At 45.8% G+C, this 14,082-nt stretch overlaps 1 protein-coding gene across 4 annotated transcripts in view; it reads right to left on the minus strand.

Moving 5' to 3' along the window:
- Window positions 1-2,596: 2,596 nt before the first annotated feature.
- The window catches only part of LOC111971375 (low-density lipoprotein receptor-related protein 8-like), a 285,885-nt gene continuing 274,399 nt past the window's right edge, over window positions 2,597-14,082 (minus strand). For 2 of the 4 annotated variants that reach the window (XM_023998127.2, XM_023998125.2), the window contains 3 exons: window positions 7,571-7,639; window positions 5,127-5,317; window positions 2,597-3,391 (listed from right to left, as the gene is read on the minus strand). In XM_023998127.2, coding sequence (XP_023853895.1) covers window positions 3,353-3,391; window positions 5,127-5,317; window positions 7,571-7,639 — 299 coding nt within the window. In that variant the 3' untranslated portion in view covers window positions 2,597-3,352. Of the gene's footprint in view, window positions 5,318-7,570; window positions 7,640-14,082 lie in introns of all 4 variants that reach the window. The other 2 variants (XM_023998126.2, XM_023998124.2) reach the window with 1 other exon arrangement.

Below are 14,082 nucleotides of genomic sequence, written 5' to 3' on the forward strand. Positions count from 1 at the left end.
TTATTCTTTAAAAAATTCTTCAAACTCTGTCAAGTTGGTTATTGATCATTCCTAGACAGCCATTCCCAAGTTTTGCCATACATTTTCAAGCCGATTTAAGTCAAAACTGTAACTAGGTAACTAGAACATTCAATGTCGTCTTGGTAAGCAACTCCAATGTATATTTGGCCTTGTGTTTTAGGTTATTGTCCTGCAGAAAAGTTCATTTGTCTCCCAGTGTCTGTTGGAAAGCAGACTGAACCAAGTTTTCCTCTAAGATTGCCTGTGCTTAGCTCTGTTCCGTTTCGTTTTATCCTTTCTTGCCAATGACAAGCAAACCCATAACCTGATGCAGCCAACATCATGAACGAAAATATGAAAAGTGGTACTCAGTAATGTGTTGTATTGGATTTGCCCCAAACATAACACTTTGTATTCAGGATATAAAGTTAATTGCTTTGACATATTTTTTGAAGTATTACTTTAGTGCCTTATTGCAAACAATATGCAATATTTTTTATTCTGTACAGGCTTCCTTCTTTTCACTCTCCGTCAACTGAGTTAGGACGGACGCCTGTATCTTTGTAGTGACTAGGTGTATTGATACACCATCCAAAGTGTAATTAATAACTTCACCATGCTCAAAGGGATATTCAATGTCAGCTTTTTTTTTTACCCATCTACCAATAGGTGCCCTTAGCGAATCATTGGAAAACCTCCCTGGTCTTTGTGGTTGAATCTGTGCTTGATATTCAAAGCTTGACTCAGGAATCTTACAGATAACTGTAGCTGTGGGGTACAGAGATGGGGTAGTCATTTAAAAGTCATGTTAAACACTATTATTGCACACAGAGTGAGTCCATGCAACTTATTATGTGACTTGGTCAGCACATTTTTACTCCTGAACTTATTTAGGCTTGTCATAACAAAGGAGTTGAATAATTATTCTCAAGACATTTCAGCTTTTTATTTGAAATTTGTAAACATTTCTAAAAACAATTCCACCTTGACATTATGGGGTATTGTGTGTAGATCAGTGACACAAAATCTCAATTTAAATCCATTTTAAATTCAGGCTGTAACACAACAAAACGTGGAAAATGTCAAGGGGTGTGAATACTTTCTGAAGGCACTGTATCTAGATCACCTGGTTTGCCTGAGAGCAAAACCATCGGTTAAATCGACACGTCCGTAAGTATACAGATCGTCAGCGGCTGCTCTTAAATGATACCCATAAACAAACTGTCTATGTATAGATGTGTTAAATAAACCAAGCTCAGTCAAGCGGGCATTGTGCACTGTAAACGCTGCACTGTTACTTTGTATTGCCTTTGAGAATCGATGGAGTCCACAAACTACAACCTTGCGTGATGAATAGCGAGAGGCGTTAAGGATAGGAGAACATAGTACCATTTTTAGACTGTCCTTCGGTAAAATGTCTCCTTCAGTGAAACGTGAGACGAATACAGTCCTCTGAACACTGCAGCACAGAGACAACTGTGGGGTCCGGAAGCTCTGGGTTCCACATAAGTTGGTCAGTTCACTCAATATAAATAAATTCCAATAACCACAAATCCACTTTTATGTGTAGAGTAGCACATGGCATGGATCTGCATATGGGCACAACAACAGTCGTGGAAAGAGACTAACTTCCTATTGAGACCTGCAGACAGTAGCTAGTGTAACGATGCTACAGTAACTGCCTACTGAAGGCTGTGTTGGAAGTGCGTGTCAGATTATAACAGGACACCATGTCAGCAGCGTTCTACAGAGATAAATCACTTCCATTCATCTTCAGCAGAGTTCCGGAGCAGAGCGGTCCATTCTGGAGGGGAAGGCAGATCTAATCCTGGAAGACCCTTCCTGTTCCTGTCAGTCCAGCCCCCCCCCCCCCCCCAAGGGACCCTGGAAGCAGACATTTCTATTGGAAGAAAGAGAGCCATGATGTATAGCTATCATTAATCAACCAATCAACCAGTGAGCTGTGCTGTGAGCGCTACAAATGCAGCCTGCCAAATGATGTTTGTATGTGTGTGCTTCTTTGGCTGCGTTTAGACATGTGGCCCAATTCAGATTCCCCCACAAATTTCTCTTTTGACCAATCATATCAGATCTTTTTCAGAGGTGATCTGATTGGTCAAAAGCCCAATTAGTGCGGGGGTGGGGGGGAAAAAAATGACAGAATCGGGTTGCCTGAAATGTGTTTTCTTAGTGTCTGTGTGTGCATGTACTATGTGTGCTTTCTTGCAGAAAACAGATGGAGTAGTTGAATTCAGTACCTTCAATCAGCAGGTTCTCATTTTTCTCATCAACAGTGCAATGACTAACACAGGAGAACTCAGACAGCCATGTTCTGCCTCTCCATTGGTCCCTCATATTCAGAATTGTAGCATTATTATGTGGCCATTTTCCCTTATATTTAAATCCAGTGCTTGACGTTGGAACAATGGCTCCTCTTCTATCGAGTCACTCAAAACAATTCTTCCAAAGTCTTACCTACTCCCAGACAGAGTCCAACAACAGCAGGGCTTGTACAGTTCCTAGTTTCAAAAAAGACCCCCCTCCTCTCTCGTCTCCCGCCCCCATCCCCCATCCCACCCCGTCCCCTGTACACCTGTTCATTATCTAGTTACTTCTGTGTATCTCTGATGCCAGCAGAGCGGATTACCCATAATCCTCCCTCCCCCGAGTTCTGCCCTGCTGCTTCTTCTTGTGGCGCTGCCCTCTGGCACAACAGCCCCTCCCTACAAACCCGCTCCCTTACCCCCCCCTCACCACCATCCAACTTGGCTCTGCCCACGCGTAGCCTATCCTCAGTGGCACAGGCCTGGTCCGTCTTATCATATTTACACCAGCAAAACACAAACAATAAATAAAATTCAAACACAAAATAATAATTAAAACACAGCTGGCCTTTCCTCTGTTCCTGGCAAAGTAAACTACAGCAAGGTGCTCAGGGAGGTCCAGCCAGCATCTATTTACATGTGCTCTGACGGGGCAATGATGTTAATCATCATTAAGACACACAGCAGCATTCACCACTACTGGTAACTACAGTAACTTACTAACTAATGGGGGCTGAGAGAAGGGCAGAGGACAGCACAGTAGTAGCTAGTAGTAGTGGTAGTAGTAGTAATGTAGTAGTATGTTTTTAGTTAGGAGTAAGAGAGAGAGAGAGAGAGAGGGACGTGTTTTAGTGACACGGGTTGAGGGGTACACGTATAAGTAAAAGATAACCCCCCCCCTGTCCATGGGGGGTGTACGGTACGAGCAGACTCTCTTTCTCTCTCTCTCTCTGTGCCCCTCTCCTCTGCAGTGTGGTCGCCCCGGGATACGGAGGGGGGAGGACGTGGACGGGGACATGGCGTGCCCCTCAGGGGAATCCGTCATCCTCCAGACTGAGCGCCACGCGCTGCAGAGAGCAGATAAAACAATGTTACCACACTGTGTGTCTGGGTGTGTGTCTGGGTGTGTGTCTGGGTGTGCGAGTGCGAAAAGGTAAGCTAAAAAGGGAGAGAGAGAGACAGAGAGAGGAGTGAGAGGCCAGAAGGCTAAATAGAAGAAAAGGCAGTGGAATTTTTTGTTGTTGTTGAAAAAAATCAGAGAAATCTGAAGAAATCTGAGGAGCGACAGAGCAGAAGAGAGAAGAGAAGCTCTCCTTGCAGATCCCACACTCCTCGTCCTCCTCATCCCTCGATCCCCGGCACACTGATTTGGCCGCGATGTGAGGAGAGCTGCATGCGCTTACAGAGAAGGACGCCTGATCCACCTCAGGACACTCTGACGTCTCTATTTGACTGACACACCATTCAGCTAACACACAGTACAGTAAAAGAGAGGAGAAGAGGAGGAGAAGAGGAGAAGAGAGGAGAAGAGAAGAGGAGGAGAAAAGGAGAAGAAGAGGAGGAGAAGAGAGGAGAAGAGGAGGAGAAGAGAGGAGAAGAGGAGGAGAAGAGGAGAAGAGAGGAGAAGAGAAGAGGAGAAGAGGAGGAGAAAAGGAGAAGAGGAGGAGAAGAGAGGAGAAGAGGAGAGGAGAAGAGGAGGAGAAAAGGAGAAGAGGAGAAGAAGAGGAGGAGAAGAGAGGAGAAGAGAGGAGAAGAGGAGGAGAAGAGGAGAAGAGAGGAGAAGAGAAGGAGAAGAGCAAAAGCACAGGAGGAAGCTTGTTCCCCACCACGCACTCTGAAGGGGAGCAGGTTTTCAGCACGGCCTCTTAGCACAACACTGTAGCATACCAACTGTGTGTGTATGTGTGTGTGTGTATAACCTGTCACCTACGCCCATCTCCCGCTGTCTCTACCACACGGCGCCACCACAGCCACACATGTCGCCATGCCAACTGATCCTAGCGCTAACCCATCCTACCTCTTTGTCTTTGTCTGCTCTGGTTCATGTTCATGTTTACCTGCTCGTCTGTATCTAAGATACCTTACAAATACACTGCTAGAAAAACAAAACACTTATTTACATAGAGAAATACATATAAAACCGGAATAATCTGGAATAAATTAATATGATTAAAGATTGTCCCATCATCTAAGGTGCAATTTCTGTTCTGGTTTTCGTTCCCCTTGTGCCTAATTTACACTCCAAAGGAACAAAACCAGGGATTCTCCCTTCACTAAATCTGAATCTCAAATGGCACCCTATTCCCTATATAGGCCCATAGGGCTCTGATCAAATGCAGTGCACTATATAGGGAACGGGGTGTCATTTGGGATACAGCCCAAGTCTTCCGAGGTGAGAAGATAAAGCTCAAAACACCGAGCGCTGTGCTTCCCTAACGCACAACGATAGCACAGTAACACATACTGTCAAAAGTGGTGAATGAAGAGAGTGATAATGTAGTGGTAGACTGGTGATGAAGGGCTCAACGTCAATGTGAGTGTTTTTGACCAAGGGTGGGTTTGGAATGATTTTGTGACTTAAGTGTGTGTGTATGTGTGTGTGAGGATGTAAGCCTCTCCCTTTCTTCCACAGACCTAAGGAGACTTACACCCAAACCCTCTCTCTGCTTCCAAGTCCCACCCACTCTCAACTCATTTGCCGGCAGGGTGCACGGGTGCCCCAGAGTACCAATGGGAGTTGCTGTCTGTGATCCCGCCCCCCAGGGGCAGGGCTATGAATGGCTGGTGGGCGCTGCCACTCACAGCGGGGTAGACGTGACCGATGGACTCTCCCGTACGGCCGATGTGAATCTCGTCATCGTCGTCCTCCGTGGTCTTACGGTAGACGGGGTTGTCGAAGTTCATACTCTTCGTGTTCTTCCGGCGCCAGTTACGCCAGACCAGGAAGCCGGCGGTGCAGAGCAGGCCGATGACCACTGTGGCAAGGATAGGAACTGCGTGTGTGACACACACACACACAGCGACACACACACACAGCGGGAGCGTTAACACAGCCAGGGGAGGCAGAGCGGAGCTTTCGCATACCCACATACGGTACATGTGCTCTTACACACACGGCAATCAATCTATGCACACACGGTCTCTCGAAAAAAAACACACCTATTGAAATACAAAACAAATACACCCTTGAACACAGACACATGAATGCGCATTCACACCCAAACCCAACCACAAACACTTAGCAAGAAGCATTGCACGTGCACAATCACACATGGCTATTCTACACACATATGACCACACACATAGCATTCCAATGAATCCATGGCTGGGTATAGTGGTATTCCAGGAACAGGGAATAGGGGGTGTAGTGGTGGGAATGGGAATAGGGAAAAAGATTAAGCCATGTCTGGCTGCCGTTCCCAGTCCTAATTTCCTTATCAGCCGGAGCATGGCGGTATTCCCATGGAAGGCCCAGTCTAATTGGTCTATTGTTGGGGGTGGGGGGAACTGGAGACCCTTCCATTATTGAGCCTGAATTCCAAGAAACCCCTTTGTTCTCGTGTAAACATTCCTTTGAAAGAAAAAAAAATCAGCTTTTTGTCTCCAAATAGCTCAGCTCTGAAGCTCCCCAGAAACATTGGGTGAGAATGAACCGTTTCATTTACCATTTAGAGATAGGAAACGGGGAACGAAGCGAGGGAAGGAAGGAGAGGGTGAGAGACACAGTCGGATGTCTTTAACGGGCCGGGGTTTGGGATATCTCATTTTGAAGAGTCAATTATAGACATAATGTATGCTAGAGCAAGGTCATTTACACACTAAGCTGATCACCAGTCAATTCAGACATAATAGAGGTTTATCCTGGAGTATCCGTACTGGCCATCTTAAGCCAAAGGGCTATATACTGTAGTATGTGATAACATGGGTAATATGTACATCTGACTTAAGAGGGTTTAAGCCCTGATGCCCTATGGTCTTCAGGCACAATGTTATTTGGATGAGCTCTTGTTCTAATTTACAGTATATTGTCACATGGGCTGAATTAGCCATTTACAGTAGGCCTACGTTGTCACATGGGCTGAATTAGCCATTTACAGTAGGCCTACGTTGTCACATGGGCTGAAATTAACCATTTATAGGAGGCCTACGTTGTCACATGGGCTGAATTAACCATTTACAGTAAGCCTACGTTGTTACATGGGCTGAGTTAACCATTTACAGTAGGCCTACGTTGTCCACATAGGGCTGAGTAAAATCATTTACAGTAGGCCTACGTTGCTCACATGGGCTGAATTAACCATTTAGAGTAGCCTACGTTGTCACATGGGCGATTAACCATTTACAGTAGGCCTACCTTGTTCACATGGCTGAATTAACCATTTACAGTAGGCCTACGTTGTCACATGGGCTGAATTAACCATTACAGTAGGCCTACGTTGTCACATGGGCTGAATAACCATTTACAGTAGGCCTACGTTGTCACATGGGCTGAGTTAACCATTTAGCAGTAGGCCTACGTTGTCACATGGGCTGAGTTAACCATTTACAGTAGCCTACGTTGTCACATGGGCTGAATTAACCATTTACAGTAGGCCTACGTTGTCACATGGGCTGTTTTTAGTATGCTTATTGGATCAAACCCTAAATGGGCGTAATGCACAAAACCAGCAGAAAATAAGGAGATACCTGTTTTGGGGGGGGGGGACTAGGTCCACCTCAATGATAGAAGGATAGATTGTCTCGTATTTCATAACCTACAGTACACACACACACACACACACTCACACGTGGTCATGATTTACTCACGCACACGTTCACACCACACACACGCCTCTCCTCTTTCTGAATATCTAATTGAACTGTACTCTATATAAGTTCATGAATATGTATATACGAATAGTGTCTAAATAGTATTTTCAGGTATTTTTTTTGTCTCTTGATGCCTTGACAATATATTGCTTTGAATTGTAATTGTATTGTAATAATATCTTATGTTGTTCTTGTCCATAACTGTTCTGTACTCTGTCATGTATTTGATGTTTTCTGGGGACTCCAGGAAGAGTATATCTGCCGCATGTGCAACAGCTAAACGGGCTCCTGATAAAATAAAATAAACACGCACACACACACACATTTTTCAGTCAGGCAATGTCATTTGTAGGGGTGGCCAAGGCAGACGCGGAGACGGACGGACGAAGCAGGGAGAAGCAGACAAACATCACATGGTACAGTAGACGTGTACTCACCTACAGGGATCACTATACCCAGGATCGCCACTGTTATGTTGTTACCCAGAAGGTAGTGTTCATTCCCAGCTGAGAGAGAGAGAGAAGAATGACAAAAGGGAATATAAAGAGAAAAACAATGTTTAGAAGAACAAGTGATAAGCAGAGTAAAAGACCTCTCCTTCCTCCTTCTATCCTCTCTAGAGGCACAGCGCGATATCAACCCAGAGCATGTCGGACTGCTTTTCTCTACCACTTCTCCGGATTCCCACCGCAAGCTCAGAACCTTTACTCCGGATCATCGCAGCTAGCTAGCTGCTATCCGAGTGGCTACTCCTGGCTAACGTCTCTGTCCCGAAGCAAGCACCAGTTAGCCTGGAGCTAGGCCCATCTCCCGGCTAGCCAAAGAGATCCATCAAGCAATTCCTGGGCTTCAATTACGTCTTTTGTCAATTGGCTTGGACCCTTTGCTGCCGACACGGAGTCCCTGCCGATCCGTCACGACTGGTCTGCCGACGTAACCGTCCGAGGGGGTTTCAACAGGCTCTCCCGTTGCGACGTCCCCGAGGTCCATCTGCTAGCCTGCTAGTCCAAGCCTGCTAGCTGTCTGAATCGCCGTGCCTCCAGCTCGCCTAGCTACTCACTGGACACTATGATCACTCGGCTACACATGCCTCTCCCTAATGTCAATATGCCTTGTCTATTGCTGGTAAGTAATTTTTGTCTTAATTCACTGTAGAGCCTCCAGCCCTACTTAATATGCCTTAGCTAGCCCTTTTGTTCCACCCCCCCACATATGCGGTGACCGCACCTGGCTTAAATGGTGCCTCTAGAGACAAAACCTCTCTCATCGCCTAGGCTTACCTCAACTGTACTCACATCCTACCATACTGTACATTATGCCTTGAATCTATTCTTCCGCGCCCAGAAACCTGCTCCTTTTACTCTCTGTTCCGAACACACTAGACGACCAGTTCTTTTAGCCTTTAGCCGTACTCTCATCCTCCTCCTCCTCTGTTCCTATGGTAATGTAGAGGTTAATCCAGGCTCTGCGGCCCATAGCATCACTCCCATTCCCCGGGCGCTCTCATTTGTTGACTTCTGTAACCGTAAAAGCATTGGTTTCATGCATGTTAACATTAGAAGCCTCCTCCCTAAGTTTGTTTTATTCACTACTTTAGCACACTCCGCCAACCCGGATGTCCTAGCCGTGTCTGAATCCTGACTTAGGAAGCCCACCAAAAATCCTAAAATTTCCATCCTTAACTATAACATTTTCCGACAAGATAGAACTGCCAAAGGGGGCGGAGCTGCAATCTACTGCAGAGATAGACTGCAGAGTTCTGTCATACTATCCAGGTCTGTGCCCAAACAATTCAAGCTTCTACTTTTAAAAATCCACCTTTCCAGAAACAAGTCTCTCACCGTTGCCGCCTGTTATAGACCCCCTTCAGCCCCCATGCCCTGAACACCATATGTGAATTGATCTCCCCCCATCTATCTTCAGAGTTCATACTGTTAGGTGACCTAAACTGGGACATGCTTAACACCCTGGCCGTCCTACAATCTAAGCTAGATGTCCTCAATCTCACACAAATTATCAAGGAACCTACCAGGTACAACCCTAAATCCGTAACCATGGGCACCCTCTTAGATATCAACTCCTGACCAACTTGCCCTCTAATACACCTCTGCTGTCTTCAACCAGGATCTCAGCGATCACTGCCTCATTGCCTGCATGCGTAATGGGTCAGCGGTCAAACGACCAACCCTCATCACTGTCAAATGCTCCCTAAAACACTTCAGCGAGCAGGCCTTCTAATCTGCCTGGCCCGGGTATCCTGAAGGATATAGAGGATGCCTGGTTGCTCTTCAAAAGTGCTTTCCTCTCTATCTTAAATAAGCATAAGTTCTGCATTAGCATCGAATAGCCCCCGTGATATGCAACTTTTCAGGGAAGTCAGGAAACACTGTCACCACCGATAAATCACGATAATCAAAAATTTCAATAAGCATTTTTACACGTTTACACAGCTTTCCACCAACTTGCCAACCCCCCCCCCCCCCCGCTTCTCTTCACCCATATTCCAACAGCTGATGTTCTGAAAGAGACCCCTACAAATCAGCTGGGCTAGACAATCTGGACCCTCTCTTCCTAAAATTATCCGCAGAAATTGTTGCAACCCTATTACTCACCTATTCAACCTCTCTTTTGTATCGTCTGAGATCCCCAAAGATTGGAAAGCTGCCGCGGTCATCCCCCTCTTCAAAGGGGGAGACAGTCTAGACCCAAACTGTTATAGACCTATATCCATGATAAARTCTTCGAAAGCCAAGTTAATAAACAGATCACAGACCATTTTGAATCCCGCCGTACCGTCTCCGCTATGCAATCTGGTTTCCGAGCTGGTCACGGGTGCACCTAAGCCACGCTCAAGGTCCTAAACGATATCATAACCGCCATTGATAAAAGACAGTACTGTGCAGCCGTCTTCATCGATCTGGCCAAAGCTTTCGACTCTGTCAATCAACGCATTCTTATCGGCAGACTCAATAGCTTTGGCTTCTCAAATGACTGCCTCGCCTGGTTCACCAACTACTTCTCAGATAGAGTTCAGTGTGTCAAATCGGAGGGCCTGTTGTCCGGACCTCTGGCAGTATATATCAACAATGTCGCTCTTGCTGCTGGTGATTCTCTGATCCACCTCTACGCAGACGACACCATACTGTATACATCTGGCCCTTCTTTGGACACTGTGCTAACAAACCTCCAAACGAGCTTCAATGCCATACAACACTCCTTCTGTGGCCTCCAACTGCTTTTAAATGCTAGTAAAACTAAGTGCATGCTCTTCAACTGATTGCTGCCCGCACCCTCCTGCCCGACTAGCATCACTACTCTGGACGGTTCTGACYTAGAATATGTCGACAACTACAAATACCTATGTGTCTGGTTAGACTGTCAACTCTCCTTCCAGACTCACAATAAGCATCTCCAATCCAAAATTAAATCTAGAATCGGGTTCCTATTTCGCAACAAAGCCTCCTTCCCTTATGCTGCCAAACATACCCTCGTAAAACTGACTATTCTACTGATCCTTGACTTCGGCGATGTCATTTACAAAATAACCCCCAACACTCTACTCAGCAAACTGGATGCAGTCTATCACAGTGCCATCCGTTTTATCACCAAAGCTCCATATACTACCCACCACTGCGACCTGTATGCTCTCGTTGGCTGGCACTCACTACATATCCGTCGCCAAACCCACTGGCTCCAGGTCATCTATAAGTCTTTGCTAGGTAAAGCCCCCCTTATCTCAGCTCACTAATCACCATAGCAACACCCACCCATAGCACGCACTCCAGCAGGTATATTGCACTGGTCATCCCCAAAGCCAACACTTCCTTTGGCCGCCTTTCCTTCCAGTTCTCTGCTGCCAATGACTGGAACGAATTGCAAAAATCTCTGAAGCTGGAGTCTTATATCTCCCTCTCTAACTTTAAGCATCAGCGGTCAGAGCAGCTTACCGATCACTCAACCTGTACACACCCAATCTGTAAATAGCACACCCAACTACCTCATCCCCATATTACTACTGACCCTCTTGCTTTTTTGGACCCCAGTATCTCTACTTGTACATCATCATCTGCACATCTATCACTCCAGTATTAATGCTAAATTGTAATTATTTTCGCCTCTATGGCCTATTTATTGCCTTACCTCCCTACTCTTCTACATTTGCACACACTGTACATAGATTTTTATTTTCTTTTGTGTCATTGACTGTACGTTTGTTTATGTGTAACTCTGTGTTGTTGTTTTTGTCGTACTGCTATCCTTTATCTTGGCCAGGTCGCAGTTGTAAATGAGAACTTGTTATCAACTGGCCTACCTGGTTAAATAAAGGTGAAATAAAAAATGTATTAATAAAATAGAGGTAGTGCCCTCCCTTCTTCCCTACCCCTCCCATGTTTTGTCTAATGGTCCCTTGTCCCACCGTCTCATCTCCCCCTCTCCCCCATCTCTCCCCCATCTCCCCTTCACCTCTAACCCAGGTTTGTGTGGAGCTCAGGCCTTCTCGAGGAAATAAATCCAGCCTCATCTCCCCATTAGGGCTGTTGGGCCATTAGCAACACTCTAATTATCCAGCTATAATGGAGCCTAGCCTGGGAGATTAACAGGGCAGATCATAACGACTACAGCCGCATAATGATAGCCTCCACACAATCAGATAATGAATGAATCTATCGCACAGACACAGAGACACACAGACACAGACCACACAGAGAGGAACACACACACACACACACACACACACACACACACACACACACACACACACAGGTGAGTGAGTCTAATACTCTAAACTGGAGGTATTGTACGGTAGTTTCTGACTAAGCGAAAGTGGAGGAAATGTCATGTGGTTCCCAAAGCACGAGTGACGTCCAATAGGCTCTAAGACTCCAAAAGGGGATTAATCAAATCGTATTAAAATGTGTTATGAAAGAACTGACCCTGAGGCTCTGGAGGGTGGGAACTGTGGAATGAGGGGACTGAAGGTGCTGAAAAGAGTGAATGTCATTATGGAGCATTATTATCGGGGAGGGATTTTACAGTAGCGCACAGAACATACACTTGATCCATTTTTGACTGTCTCTGAACCTCGACCTGCAGGGTCACTTTCTCTCTCTCTCTCTGTCTGTGGGTGTGCGTGTGAGCTGTACCAGTGTTTTGTTACTACACCACTATCCACTGTTTCATCTTTCAGTTGCAGCGCCTGCACTTTTCCCGCTCTGCCGTGCACAGCGTAATGCAACGCACGTGTAACAGCTGACGTCGGCAACAACCCTCCGACGTGCGTTGTGCACCAACTCGGAATAACACACGCGGCCTGTAGGTTCGGGAAATCGGGAAAAGCGTCCCATTTTCCCCCGTCCATCTCCGCCCCCCTCCCTTCGACTGTTTTGCGGTGTAGTAGTAGGAGCAATTTCCCCCTTAGAACATTGGAACATGCTTTTGCTTCTGAAGTCTGGTTTGTTAGGGGACCAGAGAGAGACTGCTTACTGGAGCATCCCCTCCTAACTCTTCCTAAAACTCTCTCCCTCTTCTTCCTCTATACATCATTTTCTGTCAGCTCACTAAACTCTCCTCTTAACTCCCATCTGTTCTCTCTGTCCTCTACTCTCTAACTCCTCCTCTCACCCTTAGGCTCTCTCTCTCTCTCTCTCTCTCTCTCTATCCCTTAAACTATACCTTTCCCATCCCTTCTTTCCCCCTCCTCTCTGTACCACATTGCCAAATCACAACCATCTCCTTACTCCCTCCCTCTTCTCTATTCAACTCTCTGCCCCCCCAGCTCCCCTCCCTCGCTCCCACTACACCGTGTCTGTAGAGTGATCAGCAATGGTTCCACCTGTATAGTCCAGACTCCAGGGCAGGCTCACCACATTCATAATTTAGCCTGGCGTGGTTCTGCTGCTTACTTTTTATGTACAAACCCAGCGACTCTCGCTGTGCTCCTCCTCATAAATAACTACTACACACACTAATCAATATTAACACTTCCCAGAGACTGTCGTAACAAACTCTGGCCTGACGGTGGCTCTCTATCACCTGGGATATATGGGAGAGCACTGGGTGCTTTACCATAGTGGTGGAATACAAGTATACAACACTGTCTGTTCGCTATATATATATATATACAGTTGAAGTCGGAAGTTTAYATACACTTAGGTTGGAGTCATTAAAACTTGTTTTTCAACCACTCCACACATTTCTTGTTAACAGACTATAGTTTTGGCAAGTTGGTTAGGACATCTACTTTGTGCATGACACAAGTAATTCTTCCAATATTTGTTTACAGACAGATTATTTCACTTATAATTCACTGTATCACAATTCCAGTGGGTCAGAAGTTTACATACACTAAGTTGACTGTGCCTTTAAACAGCTTGGAMAATTCCAGAAAATGATGTCATGGCTTTAGAAGCTTCTGATAGGCTAATTGACATGGTAAGTCCCTGGCTTTTTATGGCGGTTTTGGAGCAGTGGTTCTTCCTTGGCTGACCGCGGCCTGTCAGGTTACTGTCGATATAGGGAAACTCGTTTTACACTATGTGGAGTATAGGATCTTATTTGTACACTCGCATCACTGACAGCGTTCCGATGAAGCGTTCTTATCATAAAACTGGCTTAAGGGAGATTGTGTTATACTTCGGGGAGAGTGAAATTTGCACTTTTGACTAGTCGCACCAAAGTAATTTGATCTCTAGGCGACAGAAGGCCTGCTTCCTAGGGTATGAGGCTGCGTGGTCCCATGGTGTTTATACTTGTGTACTATTGTTTGTACAGATTAACGTGGTACTTCAGGCATTTGGAAATTGCTCCAAGGATGAACCAGACTTTTTTTTTCTGAGGTTTTGGCTGATTTCTTTAGATTTCCCATGATGTCAAGCAAAGGGCACTGAGTTTGGAAGGTAGGCCTTGAATACATCCACAGGTTCTCACCTCCATTTGAACTCAATTTATT

The sequence above is a fragment of the Salvelinus sp. IW2-2015 genome, linkage group LG13 (assembly GCF_002910315.2).
Source record: "Salvelinus sp. IW2-2015 linkage group LG13, ASM291031v2, whole genome shotgun sequence".
Classification (NCBI taxonomy): Eukaryota; Metazoa; Chordata; class Actinopteri; order Salmoniformes; family Salmonidae; genus Salvelinus; species Salvelinus sp. IW2-2015.